This window comes from Hylobates moloch, unplaced genomic scaffold (assembly GCF_009828535.3).
Source record: "Hylobates moloch isolate HMO894 unplaced genomic scaffold, HMol_V3 SCAFFOLD_1047, whole genome shotgun sequence".
NCBI classification, from domain to species: Eukaryota; Metazoa; Chordata; class Mammalia; order Primates; family Hylobatidae; genus Hylobates; species Hylobates moloch.
This window is the reverse complement of record NW_026653322.1, coordinates 1-14,130: the sequence shown is the minus strand read 5'-3', so window position 1 is coordinate 14,130 and position 14,130 is coordinate 1. Positions and strand designations below refer to the sequence as shown.

Genomic DNA, 14,130 nt, shown 5'->3' with positions numbered 1-14,130 from the left:
CTATAACAGAATACCTGAGACTAGGTAAAAGAAAAGAGGTTCATTTTGGCTCACAACTCAGGAGGCTAGGAAGTCCAGGATCAGACAGCGTCATCTGATTTGCTTTTGGTGAAGGTCTTGTGCTGTGTCATAGCATGATTTAGATGCAGAAGGGAAAGTGTGTGTATGTGAAAAGGATAAAACACAAGAGGTGGTAACTGGGGCCATGAGTATCTCTCATGGTTACTAGTCTAGTCCCTTGAGAGCAAGAACTCACTGCTGCAAGAATTAACACATTCCTGTGACGGCAGCATTAATTCCTCTTAATGACCTAATTACCTCTTAAAGGCGCCACCTCCCAACATTGCCACACCAGGGACCACATTTCCAACACATGAACTCTGGGGGCACACTCAAACCTAGGACCTTCCTTACCTTTTTCCCTGCCTCCAGACAACCCAGTGGTTGGAGATCCTCCAGTGGCTTTGCCTGCATGACCAGCTGTCTGTCCAACACCGGGGCCTGGTCATTGCCTACAACCTACTGGCAGCCGATGCTGAGCTGGCCAGGAAGCTGGTGGAGAGTGAGCTGCTGGAGATCCTGACTGTGGTGGGCAAACAGCCAGATGAGAAGAAGGCAGAAGTGGTTCAGACAGCCCGAGAATGTCTCATCAAGTGCATGGATTACGGCTTCATTAAACCAGTGTCTTAGACAGGGACCCTCAGGGTTGCTGGGAGTGGTCCTGTACTGTGCAGAGTCCTGGGTTGGGTTCTCCTGGAGTGTCAGGTCATCTAGGGATCATAGCAGTGCCAATGAAGTCTCAATATAAAGGAAAGACTTGACTGTTCTCTGAGTTGTGAATCTTCTCCTTTGTCCTGACAGAGTTTGGATGTTTCACTCTCTCTCTTGCTTCCTGTCTCCTTACATTTGTTATGTTTCAGAAATTCCCAGAATAATTTTCACCCATGATTAGAAATAGGTTGGATCATTCTTTCTGTGCCCATTCTGAAGGCCAGGATAATAGGTTGAAGTTCTTTACATTTTGGAAAATGGATTTTGTGGTAAGGTAGGAACTAACGGGTGTGTGCATATAAAGGTTAATGCTGTTGTATTTGGATGCTGATCTGTGCTGTTTTCATGTCCTCTCTCCCACACTATTTGAATCAGTCTGTTCAGAACTGTGTGTTTCACCTACAGTGCTCTGTCCCAGTCCCATGCCCATTCCCATCAAATTCACTGTGATGGAAATAGAGTTTATGTTCAACAGTGGGACATGACCTCTGCAATTTTCTTGGGAAAGTCTTCCAAGCAAGATGGACATGATGAATACCAATAAGATCAACTCAAAGTACTTCAAACAAAAAATAAATAATTCATTGGCTCATGTATCTTGGCCATCCAGGGAAGGTCTGACATTGTTAGATCCAGAGTTTCATAAACATATTGTTATGGATTGAATCGTGTGCCTTACCCACCCCCCAAAAAATTTTGTATGTTGACACTCTAACCTCTGGTTCCTCAGAACGTGACCTTATTTGGAAAGGGTTATTGCAGATGTGATTAGTGAAGATGAGGTCCTATTGGAGTAGAGAGGAACCCTAATCCAATATGCCTGGTATCCTTATAAAAAGGGGAAATTTGGCCACAGATATGCACACAGGTAGAACACCATGTGTGAACATGAAGGCAGAGATCCAGGTGATGCACCTACAAGCCAAAGAATGACAAAGATTACCAGCAAACCACCAGAAGCCAGAGGAGAGGCATGGAACATACAGTTTCTCACAGCTGTCGAAGAAACCAGCTCTAACAACGTGATCTAGAACTTCTAGTCTCCAGATCTATGAGATAATAAATTTCTGTTGTCTAAGCCACCCGGTTTGTCGTACTTTGTTGCAGCAAGCCTAGCAAACTAATGCACATATATTCTATATTTTGAAGAAAAAATTCCCAGAGAATCATATTTAAAATGGTTAAATTAAGCAAAATAAAACAAACCAAAAAAGAAAAGTCCCAGCTACCTGAAATATTTAATTGTCTTAGGTAACTGACTTAAAAATAGCTAATACAGTCAATTGCCCCTGGCTTTAGTTCTTTAAAAGATAGTAGAAAAATAAAAGATGCCTGGCTGGGTGCAGAAGCTCACACCTGTAATCCCGGCACTTTGAGAGGCTGAGGTGGGTGGATCACTTGAGCCCAGGAGTTCGAGACCAGCCTGGGTGTCATGGCAAAACCCTGTTTCTACAAAAAATACAAAAAAATTAGCCAGGCATGGTGACACGTGTCTGTAGTCACTGCTATCCGGGAAGCTGAGATGGGAGAATCACCTGAGCCTGGGGAGGTCAAGGCTGCATTGAACTGTGATCGTGCTACTGCACTCCTTCCTGGGTGACAGAGTGAGACCTTGTCTCAAAATAAATAGGCTAAAGCGGAAATGAGTGCTGACACAGAGATAGCAGGTGTAAACCAGAGACAGAGCCAGAGTACCGGATGGCTGAAGTCAAATACTTATGTAGCAAATGGGGATAGAGACACATGTCCGATGGATGTATTGGCCTTCTCAGGACAAATATTCCATCCCCTGAAAACCATAGGAAAGGGGTAAAGAAGGATACTCCTATAGGTCAATTTATAGAAGAGAGCAAAACCTTAAGATTCTCAATGAAGTAGGAGCTAAGAACCTCTGTATCAGATGAAGAGACAGGAAGGTCAAGACGGGGAAGGAGAAGATTTGCTAAAGATGTGGAAGAGAATGAGAACTAAACAGGGCTGGGCAAGCAAAAGGCATCAGGCAAGGCTGAGTACTCAGATGAGGTTGAAAATATGTAATAGTTACTTTAAAACAGGATTAATCTGTATGACTAGGTGCTTTTTCTTTAGCCCTCAGATACAGAAGTAGAACAACAGACTGTGGATTGGGCTGGCATTTTGCCAGGGTACAGCAGGGAGACGGGCACAGGAAAGGCCCAATGTTGAGAGTATTTCCTTTAATCTCCTATGAGATCCAGGCTGGCTAGGGTAGCGAGGTAGGTTATAAGAAGAAAAATACAGACAAACTCGTGAGGCTGCAGAGGCTTGGAAGGAGAAAATGTGTTGGGTGACAGTGAGATGCAGAAGATTTCTTTTTTTTTTTTTTTTTTTTTTTTTTTTGAGACAGAGTCTCGCTCTGTCACCCAGGCTGGAGTGCAGTGGCGCAATCTCGGCTCACTGCAAGCTCCGCCTCCCGGGTTCACGCCATTCTCCTGCCTCAGCCTCTCCGAGTAGCTGGGACTACAGGCGCCCGCCACCACGCCCGGCTAATTTTTTGTATTTTTAGTAGAGACGGAGTTTCATCGTGGTCTCGATCTCCTGACCTCGTGATCCGCCCGCCTCGGCCTCCCAAAGTGCTGGGATTACAAGTGTGAGCCACCGCGCCCGGCCGAGATGCAGATGATTTCTAAGGTGGTACACCTGTAGAGGAGAAGGTGGAGGTCCCAGCCCGGGTAAAAGGAGGCTAATCTGGCCCTGGTGATGACCACTGGCATTAAAGGAATCCAGAAGAGACGAGGCTTTTTCTGTTTGTGTAAGCTATCTCCTTGTCCAAGTTTCTCTTCACCACTGAAAACCTCTGAAAGTTGTCAACTTCATTAAGGTAGATTCAGAAGACCTATTTTATTCAAAATGACAAAATACTTCTAGAGAAAAAGCACATATGTCTGGTCAGATAATGCATGTATGACTTCGGACAAATCACAGCATTTCAGTGTTTGAGGTAATCTAGTCTGTCCCGGGTCGAAGTAATTCTTCTGCCTCAGCCTCCAGAGTAGCTGGGTTGCTACAGGGGTGCACAAACACACCTAGCTAATTTTTTATATTTTTAGTAGAGGTGGGGTTTCAGCATGTTGACCAGGATGGTCTTATCTCTTGACCTCATGATCCTCCCACATCGGCCTCCCAAAGTGCTGAGCATGAGCCACTGCACCAGGCCGCACCATATATTTAAAAACAACAGGCTAGGTGCGGTGGCTCATGCCTGTAATCCCAGCACTTTGGGGGGCCGAGGTGGGTGGATCATGAGTTCAAGAGATCGAGACCATCCTGGCTAACACAGGGAAACCTAGTCTGTCCCCTTTATTCCTTAACTCTCCATCTGTACAGACAGAAACAAAATAATCAGCCACATATCTTGTATAAAATAAATATGAAGAGAGAAACAATTATAAAGGCAGAAGTTCTTGGGGTGAGGGGAAGAATTTTAAAATACAAAATTAACTAGCTACTTCTTCAAGAAGAAAAATATCAGGGAGTACTGAAAGAGAACAATTGCAGAAAGGAAGAGAAATTAACCTAAACAGCAACCAAAAACCTTCTAAGAATGTATCAACAGTCCAGTGGAAAACAAATACCCACCCTGCTGACACCTTGATCTCGGACTCGTGGCCTCCAGTACTGCAAGACAGTAACATTCTGTTGTTGAAGGTGCCCAGTCTGTGGTACTGTAAAACAGCCCTAGGCTAGCTAACGCAGCCTGTTAGCTCACAGATGGTGGAGGGATGGAATGCTCAATGGAGCTCCAGGCTTACTGTCTACATCTCCCAAAGTGTGCTATGGGACCCTTGGATGGGTGTGGGTATGCAAGATAATTTTGGGTGGTGCAGGGTGAATAATTTCAATTGACATAAAAATGTGTTTATCTTACTGGGTAAATCAGGGGTCCCCACCTGTTAGGAACCAGGCTGCACAGCAGGAGGTGAGCAGCCAGCCAGTGAGCAAAGCTTCATCTGTAAAAACAGCTGCTCCCCATCCCTCGCATTACCGCATGAGCTCTGCCACCTGTCAAATGAGTGGTGCCGTTACATTCTCATAGAACCCAACTGTGAACTGCGCATGCCAGGGATCTAGATTGCGTGCTCCTTATGAGAACCTAATGCCTGATGATCTGTGACTGTCTCCCATCACCTCCTGATGGGACCATGTAGTTGCAGGAAAACAAGCTCAGGGCTCCCACTGAGTCTATATTATGGTGAGTTGTATAATTATTTCATTATATATTACAGTGAAATAATAATAGAAATAAAGCACACAATAAATGTAATGGGCTTGAATCATCTCTGCATCTTCCCTTCCCCTTCTCCCAGGTCCATGGAAGAGTTGTCTTCAAGAAAACTGCTCTCTGGTGCCAAAAAGTTTGGGGACCGCTGGTGTAAATGTTTCTAAGAATAGTTAAGCAACTTAAGCTTTACATGCTACGAAGAATACAGGTTTAAATGCTAATAAAAATAGGTGCAAATGAAAACACTCTTTCTGTGGTCCAGGGAATCTTAACCATTCTATCAGAAAGACTTGCAGCTTGGAGCTGCAGCTGCCCTCCCACATCCTGTCCACTGTAAAGCCCTGCAACACACTCACACACACACATGCACATACATACACATGCATATACTTGCACACATGCACATAAATACATTCACGTGTATATACCTGCACACACACACGCACATACATACACAGGCATATACCTGCACACACATACACACAGACACACACACATGCTGTGCTTCATGCCCTCACTAGGGTGGTCTGGGAGGAAATGTGTGTTTTTAGGAGAAATGAAGACAACTCAGGCCCCTCATTCTCCTGGTGTTTGCACAAGTGCCTTCTCTGCAGACCATGCTTCAGTCTCTTGGTTCTCCCTCTTACTGAAAGAGAGAAGCAGAGGCCCGGCACATACTCGGCTGCTTAGGGCACAAGCCAAGTTCGCAAGCTTCCTGGGGAGCCTAGTAAGATGAGGCACTGCAGAGCTTCTTCCCCAAAAGAGGCGTCGGCTTTTCATGGATCCTTGAGCCCAGGAACTCGATAGGTGAGACATCACAGTTCATCAGAAGACACAAGCAAACTCCGGTGAGAGAGGGCAACGGTCAAAGATTTTATTCTCTCGGAGAAGGGGTTCTAAGGCTGTAAGCAGGAGGCAGAAGACTTTATTGCAAGCGTAGTTAGGTGATGGCGACCTACGGTTTTCACTGGGAACTGGGATCGAGAGTGACCCGACCTCCTACTCATGCTCGTCTCTCCCTGTCTCTCTGCCTTTTGTGTCTCTCCCCCTCTCTCTGGCTCCTTTTCCTCTCAGCCTCCTCTGTCTCTTTAATCTCTCTTCCCCTCTCTGTCTGTCTCCCTTCTCCCCATCTCTCTTTCTCTCTCCTTCTTTTCCTCTTCTCTCTCCCTCCTCATCTCTCTGCCTGCCACTGTTCAGGCTCCTGGGGCCCCACGTGGATGGGCGGACACAGGACTCCCAGGCTACCTTTCATAGCGCAAGCACAGGGCTGCAGGACCTTGGTCCCCACCTCCCAGCATCCTCGAAATGAGGGGTGTGGGGTGTGCTGTGCTCTCCTGAGTGGGCGCCCCACCCTCCAGGAAGCAGAAACTGCAGGTCACAGCTGGCTCGAGTGGTGCGCCCACAGGAAGTGGGCTGCCAGCTTGCATCCTGTGATCTGCTGAGGCCAAAGCAGAGGACAGCAGCCCAGGCCCGTCTCTGCAGCAGGGTGGGGGTAGGGGTGGGCTTGGGGGTGGGGATGGGGATGGGAGCCGCCAATGCAAACTGGCCCCTGGCTGGTTTCCTACCCTGCACCTTGCCATGCAAGGCCTCCTCTCCCACCCCTACCCCTGTCTGCCCCACCTCCACCCCTAGGCTGCCCCACACCCAGGCTCCAGAAGTCTCCCAGGATCCAGGAGCTAAGGGCAACCACTGGGTTCTACAGCCCCTACTCCATGAGTCAGCCACCCCTCTGTGTGCTGACAAACCTTGGCTCTCATGCCCCACCCCAAGCCAACCAGACAGCCCTGTCCCCCCACCAGCATTATTACCGCCTCCTGATTTTAGCCCTGACAGCCCTGCTTCCTGGTAACCTTGCCCCTCCCACCCTGATCCAGGCAAGCCCAAAGGCCAGCGCCCTCCACCCACCCTTCCTGGGGGCCACTCTACTATCTCCTTGCCCAGATGTCTTCACCTGGCTTTACCGAGATAAATAACAGGGATGAGGCCCCGGGCTCCGCCAGGAAGATGTGCCAAAATACTCTCCATTTAGAAGCAGGAACAGTGCTGGGGCCTATGGATGACCCCAGGATTGTCACCCAAGCAGCAAGAAGGGCAAGGAGCCCGGTGTCTTGGCCTTACCCTGAGAGGTCGTGGCCAGGGCTTCAAAAGGCCCTGGAGAGGGGTGGGCAGGAGAGCAGATCCACCCTCCTCTCGAGGAAGCAGCCACCGCCCCCAGGAAGAGCAGATGGGGGCACACAGGCAGAGTCCCCGCGTGCTGTAGAGCAGGGCCAGCAGATCTGCAGTCAGCCTCAGCCCCAGGGGAGCTGCAAGACAGACTGAGATCCTCAGGTTGGGCTCTGTGTCCCCACCCAAATCTCATCTGGAATTGTAATCCTCCTGTGTCAAGGGAGGAACCTGGTGGGAGGGGATGGGACCTGGGGGACAGGTTCCCCCCTGCTGCTCCCCGATAGTGAGGGAGTTCTCAGGAGAGCTGATGGTTTGAAAGTGTGGCACTTCCTGGTTCTCCACTCACTCCCTCCTGCCGCCTTGTGGAGAAGGTGCCTGCTTCCCCTTCACCTTCTGCCATGACTGTAAGTTCCCTGAACTGGGAGTCAATTAAACCTCTTTCCTTTATCGATTACGTAGTCTCGAGTATTTCTTTATAGCAGTGTGAAAACGAACGAATACCCCTTCCCTGAGACCCTTCTCCTTAGGCAACCAGCTGCCCCCATGCTCCTCCTCTGCCCCCTGTTCGTTCTTTTCCCCTCATGAGGCCCAAGTGATAAACAGGGCCAGCCCCAGCCCCAGCCCCAGCCCCAGCCCCATCCTACCGCAGGCCTGTGTGGCTGCTGGAGAGGCCATGCTCCTTTCCTCTCCCCCAGCCTGCCTGATACGCTTTCTGGATCCTGGAGAAAACTGACCTCTATTCTCATAATGGTGCAACATCTTCCAAGACCTCAAAAAGCTGTACCATTTGAGCCAGTCTTTTTTCTTGTCTCCACTTGCTAGGGCTGTCATTGGGACAGTCCTGGAGGGTGGTGCCAATGGATGAGTGGATGGATGGACAGTAGTCCAGGCATGATGTCCCTGTCTGTCCTGAACCGGGCCCTTCCTCCCATGAGAAGCCTTCCTGAGTATGTACAGTCATCCCTTGGTATCTATGGCGGATTAGTTCTAGGGTCCCCGGGAATGCCAAAATCCACGGATGCTCAAGTCTCTGATATAACATGGCGTAGTACTTACCTATAAGCTATGCACATCCTCCCGTATACATTAGACCATTACTAGATTATTTATGACATGTAATACAATGCAGATGCTACATAAATGGTTGTGATACTGCATTCTTTAGAGAATGATGACAAGAACAAAGTCTGCACATGTTCAATAGAAACATAACCATCCAATTTATTTTCTGAATATTTTCCATCTGCTGTTGCTGAATCTACAGGTGCAGAGCTCCTGGATACGAGAGCCAAGCGTGCTTTGAGAGTAGGGTGGGTGAGGTTGCTAATGAGTACAGGGGAGCAGGTGTTGATCAGGAGGGCCCTGCACTGGGGCATCTGGACGTCCTGCCTCAGGACTTGAGACTCCAGTTGGATGGCACAGGCAGACTCAGCCCAGGTCAAAGCCCTCCCCTTGCAGGTTCATTTTATCCCGAGCTCTTTCTGGCCCCTGGAATTTGGCATCCCCTAGGCCCTGGGTGGAAGGACAGATGAGCCAGGTTTTAGATAACATGTCTAGAAGAGTGAGCCCCTACTGTGTGCCCGGCACTTTCCCCACAGGATCCTCTAGCTAGAATAGCCAAGGGTCATGGAGAGAAATACCCAGTGAAAATGTCAGAAATGAAAAAGCGATACCATCAGAGACGCTCAAAAGACCATTAGGTAATAGTATGAGCATTTGTATTCTGAGATCCAACAGCAGCAGTCACTTCCCTCCACCCCTATGTGTATCCCAGGACCACCCTGGGCGGGGAGGGCTGAGCTTAGGGAGCACCCGTGGATGCTCTGATGCCGGCCCTGGGCCTCTGGGGTGACAGTGATGAGGAACTGGGTGCGCACATGAGTGGGGCAGCCGGGCCTGGCCAGAGAAGCAACACACACGTGCACAGACGTGTTTACCCACGTACGCGTGTGCACGCACGTGCACAAACACATTGCAGGCAGGCATGTTGACGCCTCAGGCAGCGGAGGACCCTGACTCTGGGCCCTGCTGACCCGGGCAAGGCCCCCTTGTGATGCCTGCCATGACCTCAGAATGCCACTGATGCATAGCACCTATCCGCTCTCTGGCCTGCCTCTGTGTTCTACGGCAGTTACACACAGGCAGTGGTGTTTGTGAGCAGCTGTGTTTTCTCCCTGAGAAGGTTTTCTCCCTGAGAGGCATACATAACCCAGGCCAGCTGATTGATCAGAATCAGGTGAGTGTGACCTGTTCTCTTCCCTCCAGGCTGACTTGGGGACAGTGGCTATGGTACGGGCAGTGTCGGCCTCTGGGCAGCTACTGAGGAGGAGGGTCATCCCTGAGCACTCACAGGGAGCCCGTTCTACACTGCCTGTATAGATGATTTTCTCTTTCGTCCTCACGGTGGCTTCGTAGAGTGGGTGCTGTTCCCGAATGTACCCATTTGACAGGTGAGACGTCTGGGGTCAGAGAGGCGGTAACCAGCCCGAAAATCCAGACATGACCCTGGGTTTTGCTCTCAGCCCTGCTGTGTGCCGTGCTAGACTTCAGGCCTCAACCCTGTGACCTCCCTGCTCGAGATCCCAAATCTGCCCAGATTTCCAATCCCGATGGGGCAGAGCCTGGCCCTGGTAGAGACGCTGGGATGGATCCACTGTGGGTGGGGAGGAGGGAAGGGTCCTCAGAACACACCTGGGGCCTAAGCTGGGTCCTGATGGTCACTGTGGGACCACTGGACACACACGGTCCCTTGTCTGGGAGTGGCATGGGGAGCCTTCTGCCCTTGGGCAGTTGTGGAAAGTGAAGGAGCCCTGGAGGGCTGGCTGAGGGGAGACTATCTTTCCTTGTGTTCGAAGGGGTCCAGGCACTGGGCTTCTCCCCAAGTATTTCTTATTCTGTCTGGCCTCGCTTTCCTTTTGCCCTGAGTATTCTCAGGAGGGACGGTCCATCTAGATGTTCTCCAGGAGCAAGGACCCACTGTTCTTCATCAGTGACCCAGGAAAATGAAGCCCCCTCCTATAGGGACAGCTCAGAATGGTGGAGTCCGCAGTCCCTCCCCGAGAGATGTGGTTTCCATGAGCACAGTGGCTGCTTTGGAGACAGTAGATCATTTTCATCCCTCATCCCCAAAACCAAACACACTCCCGCTCAAATGGCGTTATTCCTAATGCAGCTTCACTGGTTAGACCGAAGGGCCACGGTAGCCCAAGTGATGAGCGAGGTAGAACGGAGCAGTCAGGAGAGATCTTGTTCCCCATAGGAAACTGGGCATCTCTGTGGCCCTGAGTATCCCAGGAGGCCGATCGTACAGAGACCTCTGGTGCCTGACCCCAGTTCGCATCCACAACCCCGGAATAGCCCATCACAGGCCCTTCACCCTTGGCTGGTGGACACCATTCAACCTGCCGGGGCAGGTATGTGCCCATTTCATGGCATAAGGGGAAAACGGGATTCTCTGTCCAGGTCCCACTCTTCTCGAGTCCTTGGGAAGATGCTCACCCCTGCTTGCGGCTTCAGACTGCAGAGACCCATGGAGGTGTGGGCCACGGGGTTTGGCCCCTTTTTACCAGAGTGCAGTGGTTGAATGAGGGTTACACCACCAACCAGCATCTGGGAGCCCGGTGGGAGCGGTTCAGGTGTTCTCCGAAGCTGTCGGGTACAGTGTAACCTTTATCCAATTTTGTCTCACAGGATGAACGTGGTGGAGGACGTGGAGAGATGGCGGGCGTGGGAGCGAGAGAACATCATCAGGAAATATGAAAAGGTACAGTTCGGTCTGCTTCTTGGAGGAAGGCCTCTTCCAGTGCGCCCTGGTCAAAGGGTCCTGGGTTCCCTAGGAGCACAGGGCAGGGACGGGTGGCCAATACCCCCAGGCCCTTGCACCCTTTACCTTGGACCCCTCACCAAGGCTCCCTCTGGGTTACAGGGGCACCGAGCCGGGCTGCCAGAGGACAAGGGGCCTGTGCTTGTTGGGATCTACGGCAACATCGACTACTTGGGGATTATGCAGTGAGTCCTCTGTGCTCCCCTTACCCCTAAAACATCTGTCTCAGCTCAGGGATGGGTTTGCTTTTAGAAAGGCCTTTCTGACACAGGACATGTCTCGCCGGCTCAGGTTAACCTCCTTTCCAGGGTCAGAACTCCCCCCTGGCTCCCCTGCAGGTCCAACCCGTGGTTGTTGTTAGGCCAGAGGTACAAGGCCCATCTAGGGAGCCGGTGGGAATGGAGACTGGGCTAGGTCAGGCCCCTGGGCTCTCAGCAGTTCTGTCGGCAAGTCAGCACAAGAGGAGCGGGGCAGCCTGAGGGTCTGGCCCTGTCTACCAGGAGACAACCCCAGTGAGATCCAAGGGTTGTGGCCACAGGGTGAGGAGACACCTGGCCCAGCCTCGGGGCTGTTGTCCAGCAGGTCTCTCAGAGCCCACCTGCCCCTGTCCTCCCCCATTTCCCTAGAGTTACAGCCCTCACTGTCCCCATGGGGAAGGGGGAAAGGTGTGGGGACAGTGGGGGCTTTGGCCCTAAGAGAATGGGGGAGAAGATGGGCAGGGCCCCGCTCTGGGCATCTCAGGGTGAGGCCAGGGAGGCAGCAGGGCTTGGGACTGAAGACCCTGGGTCTGGTGCTGGGAAGGGATCTGGGGCCAGGTAAGAGGAGCCCAGCCTGAAGCCCATCTTTCAGGGATCAGAGGATGGAGAGACAGCAGATCCCGGGGGGACGTAGGGTGGGAGGGAGCTGATGAGCCATGCCACTTCTGAAACGCAGGGTGTGTGGCTCAGATGCAGGGAGAGGCAGGTGGATGCTGGGAGGTCAGAGCCTGCAAGAGCCTTGGGGCTGTCAACTGGGATGGGCCCCTGGTGCACCCAGAGTACACCGGGCAGGTCTCAGGGCAGGCTCCCTTGATCCTGGCGGGGTGATGTGGTCGATCCCTGAGGGATTCCTGTCAGGGCCCGGTCGCCCACCCTGGGCGGCCCCCATCCCATCTCAGGGCTGACCTTTCTCAGCTCCAGCAGAAAGCACCACCTCGAGTCCAGGATGGGCAGCCCCATTGTGCAGCCTGACCACCCCCCACGCCAGGGGCCCCGGCAACCCCGGCCAGGCTGTCCCTGCACTCCTTCTTCTCCCAGGTCCTGCCCCTCCTGGTAGTCAGCCCCACAGGAAGGCCCTTGTACTCCCTTCCCTGTGCCTTCTCCTGGGCTGAGCCCTGAGCTGGGTAGGGACAGAGCCAGTCCTTTCTGGGGGTCGCCTCCCAGGCTGGGGCGGCTCCAGGCCCTGTGCAGGTCCTCAGCTCTGCCTGGGTTGCCTTACAGTGAGACGGAGCTGCCTCCTCTGACTGCGCGGGAGGCAAAGGTAAGAGCCTGATGCATGGAGGGGCTGGTCCAGGGACGTAGGGACTGGGTGGGTGGGCAGTGAGGCAGAGGAAGCAGCTGGCCTGGGTGGTGGTGGATGAGGACAACACTCTGTCACTGGGAGGGGGAGCAGAGACCTGACCCCAGGTTGATTTAACTTTGGCAGTTTGATAAAATTCCAAAGTGAGAACCACAGTCCTGGCTTGGGGGTGGCTTCCCGCTTGTGTCGGGACCCCACCTAGAGGCTGGGACCTAAGACTGGTGTGTCTGTGGCCTGAGGATGGCACATCCCGGGGTCCCAAAGCCAGCCCACTGGTGCTCATTTGCTCAAAGGCTGTCAGCCCTTAGGGTCTGCCCTTCCCTGGCTCCTTCCAGCTGGGTCCCACCAGGGCTCCAGAGCCCAAGACCCAGCATCCACGGGCAGCTCTGGGAAGCCCAGCAGCTCCACTAACTCCAACATTCCTCATTTGACAGCGAATTCGGCGGGAGACAAGGAGAAACAGCAAGTGGCCGGAGATGCTGGGCAAATGGGAGACGTACAAGAACAGCGAAAAGGTAATGTGTGGAGGGAGAGGCCCCCAGAAGCACTCTCTGCAGAGACAGGGGACAGGCACCCATGGCTGTGGCCTGGCACCGTCAGCCTCTCAGAGGGCGCATGGCACACTGTCCTTGCCCAGAGGACTGCAGGCCTGGTCGCCAGATTGCCTGCCTATTCGTGCAAGCGTCACCTTGCTTTAAGGGAATCTGAATCTAGGGCTGGGACCACCTGGAGCTGAAGGCTAGGGATGCCCTGGTGACCTGAATGAAGAAAAAGGTTCAGATCAGAGTTTGACTCTGAGTGTCCATCCACTCTTTCAGTCCTGGGAAGGGAGACCCTGTCCCAGCTCGATCTCACCTCTACTGAGGAATCATGGGGCCAAAACCGACAATTCCCAGAATCCCCGGGCTCTGGTCCTCACTGGGGTCACCCCGTGGCCTGTAACACCAGACTGTTTTCTGCCCACAGCTCATAGATCGCACATACAAGGGGATTCCCAGGAACATCCGGGGCCGGGCATGGTCAGTCCTCCTGAACATTCAGGAAATCAAATCAAAAAACCCCGGCAAATACAAGGTACACTCAGCCAGGGCACAACAAACGGGACAGGCCGTGTCAGGGGCCCAGGTCTCCAGCTGGAGGGAACATCAAACCCACCCTGGGGGGCATGGGGGAGGATGGTCAGATGCACATCCTGGGCATGGACGGTGGCATAGTCACCACAGACAAACTCGGCTCTGGTGACCCTCCCTGGCTTCAATAACAAGCCAAAAAGCAGCTTTCTGCAGAAGGAAACCTTCCTTCTTTCCTTCCTTCCCGAAGTGCTGACTGTGGGCTGACTGCCATTTGGGGCAGGGAGTCTTCCATGTGTTCTGAGGCTGCTTCCTCCTCTTGGCCCTGCCCTACAGCTCATGAAGGAGAAGGGCAAGAGGTCATCTGAACACATCCATCAGATCGACCGGGATGTTAGCAGGACTCTCCAGAACCATGTCTTCTTCAGGCGTCGATATGGAGCCAAGTAAGCCTACGGGAGCCACAGGGTCCCAGCGGAGATGGGGTGAATGAGAGGGATGGG

At 52.4% G+C, this 14,130-nt stretch overlaps 1 protein-coding gene across 5 annotated transcripts; it reads left to right on the top strand.

Moving 5' to 3' along the window:
* Positions 1-25: 25 nt before the first annotated feature.
* Positions 26-14,118, top strand: LOC116464577 (TBC1 domain family member 3F-like). Of its 5 annotated transcripts, XM_058435121.1 has the most exons (10): positions 26-4,981; positions 5,097-5,818; positions 9,443-9,627; positions 10,437-10,590; positions 10,868-10,940; positions 11,103-11,185; positions 12,479-12,518; positions 12,992-13,072; positions 13,524-13,631; positions 13,964-14,118. In XM_058435121.1, the coding sequence occupies exons 5-10, from the start codon at positions 10,869-10,871 to the stop codon at positions 14,075-14,077; spliced, it is 498 nt and encodes a 165-aa protein (XP_058291104.1). In that variant the 5' UTR covers positions 26-4,981; positions 5,097-5,818; positions 9,443-9,627; positions 10,437-10,590; position 10,868; the 3' UTR covers positions 14,078-14,118. The 5 variants fall into 5 exon arrangements, with proteins under 5 accessions (XP_058291104.1, XP_058291103.1, XP_058291102.1 ...); XM_058435120.1 differs by having other exon boundaries at positions 26-5,818; XM_058435119.1 differs by lacking the exons at positions 26-4,981; positions 5,097-5,818; positions 9,443-9,627 and adding an exon at positions 8,683-9,413.
* The last annotated feature ends 12 nt before the right edge of the window (positions 14,119-14,130 follow it).

What these genes read in the sequence shown, in the direction of transcription:
- LOC116464577 (XM_058435121.1), top strand. Translation starts at nt 10,869, where the DNA reads ATGAACGTGGTGGAGGACGTGGAGAGATGGCGGGCGTGGGAGCGAGAG. An exon ending in TGACTGCGCGGGAGGCAAAG is followed by an intron (nt 12,519 to 12,991) that starts GTAAGAGCCTGA and finishes CTCATTTGACAG; the next exon opens with CGAATTCGGCGGGAGACAAG. An exon ending in CGTACAAGAACAGCGAAAAG is followed by an intron (nt 13,073 to 13,523) that starts GTAATGTGTGGA and finishes TTCTGCCCACAG; the next exon opens with CTCATAGATCGCACATACAA.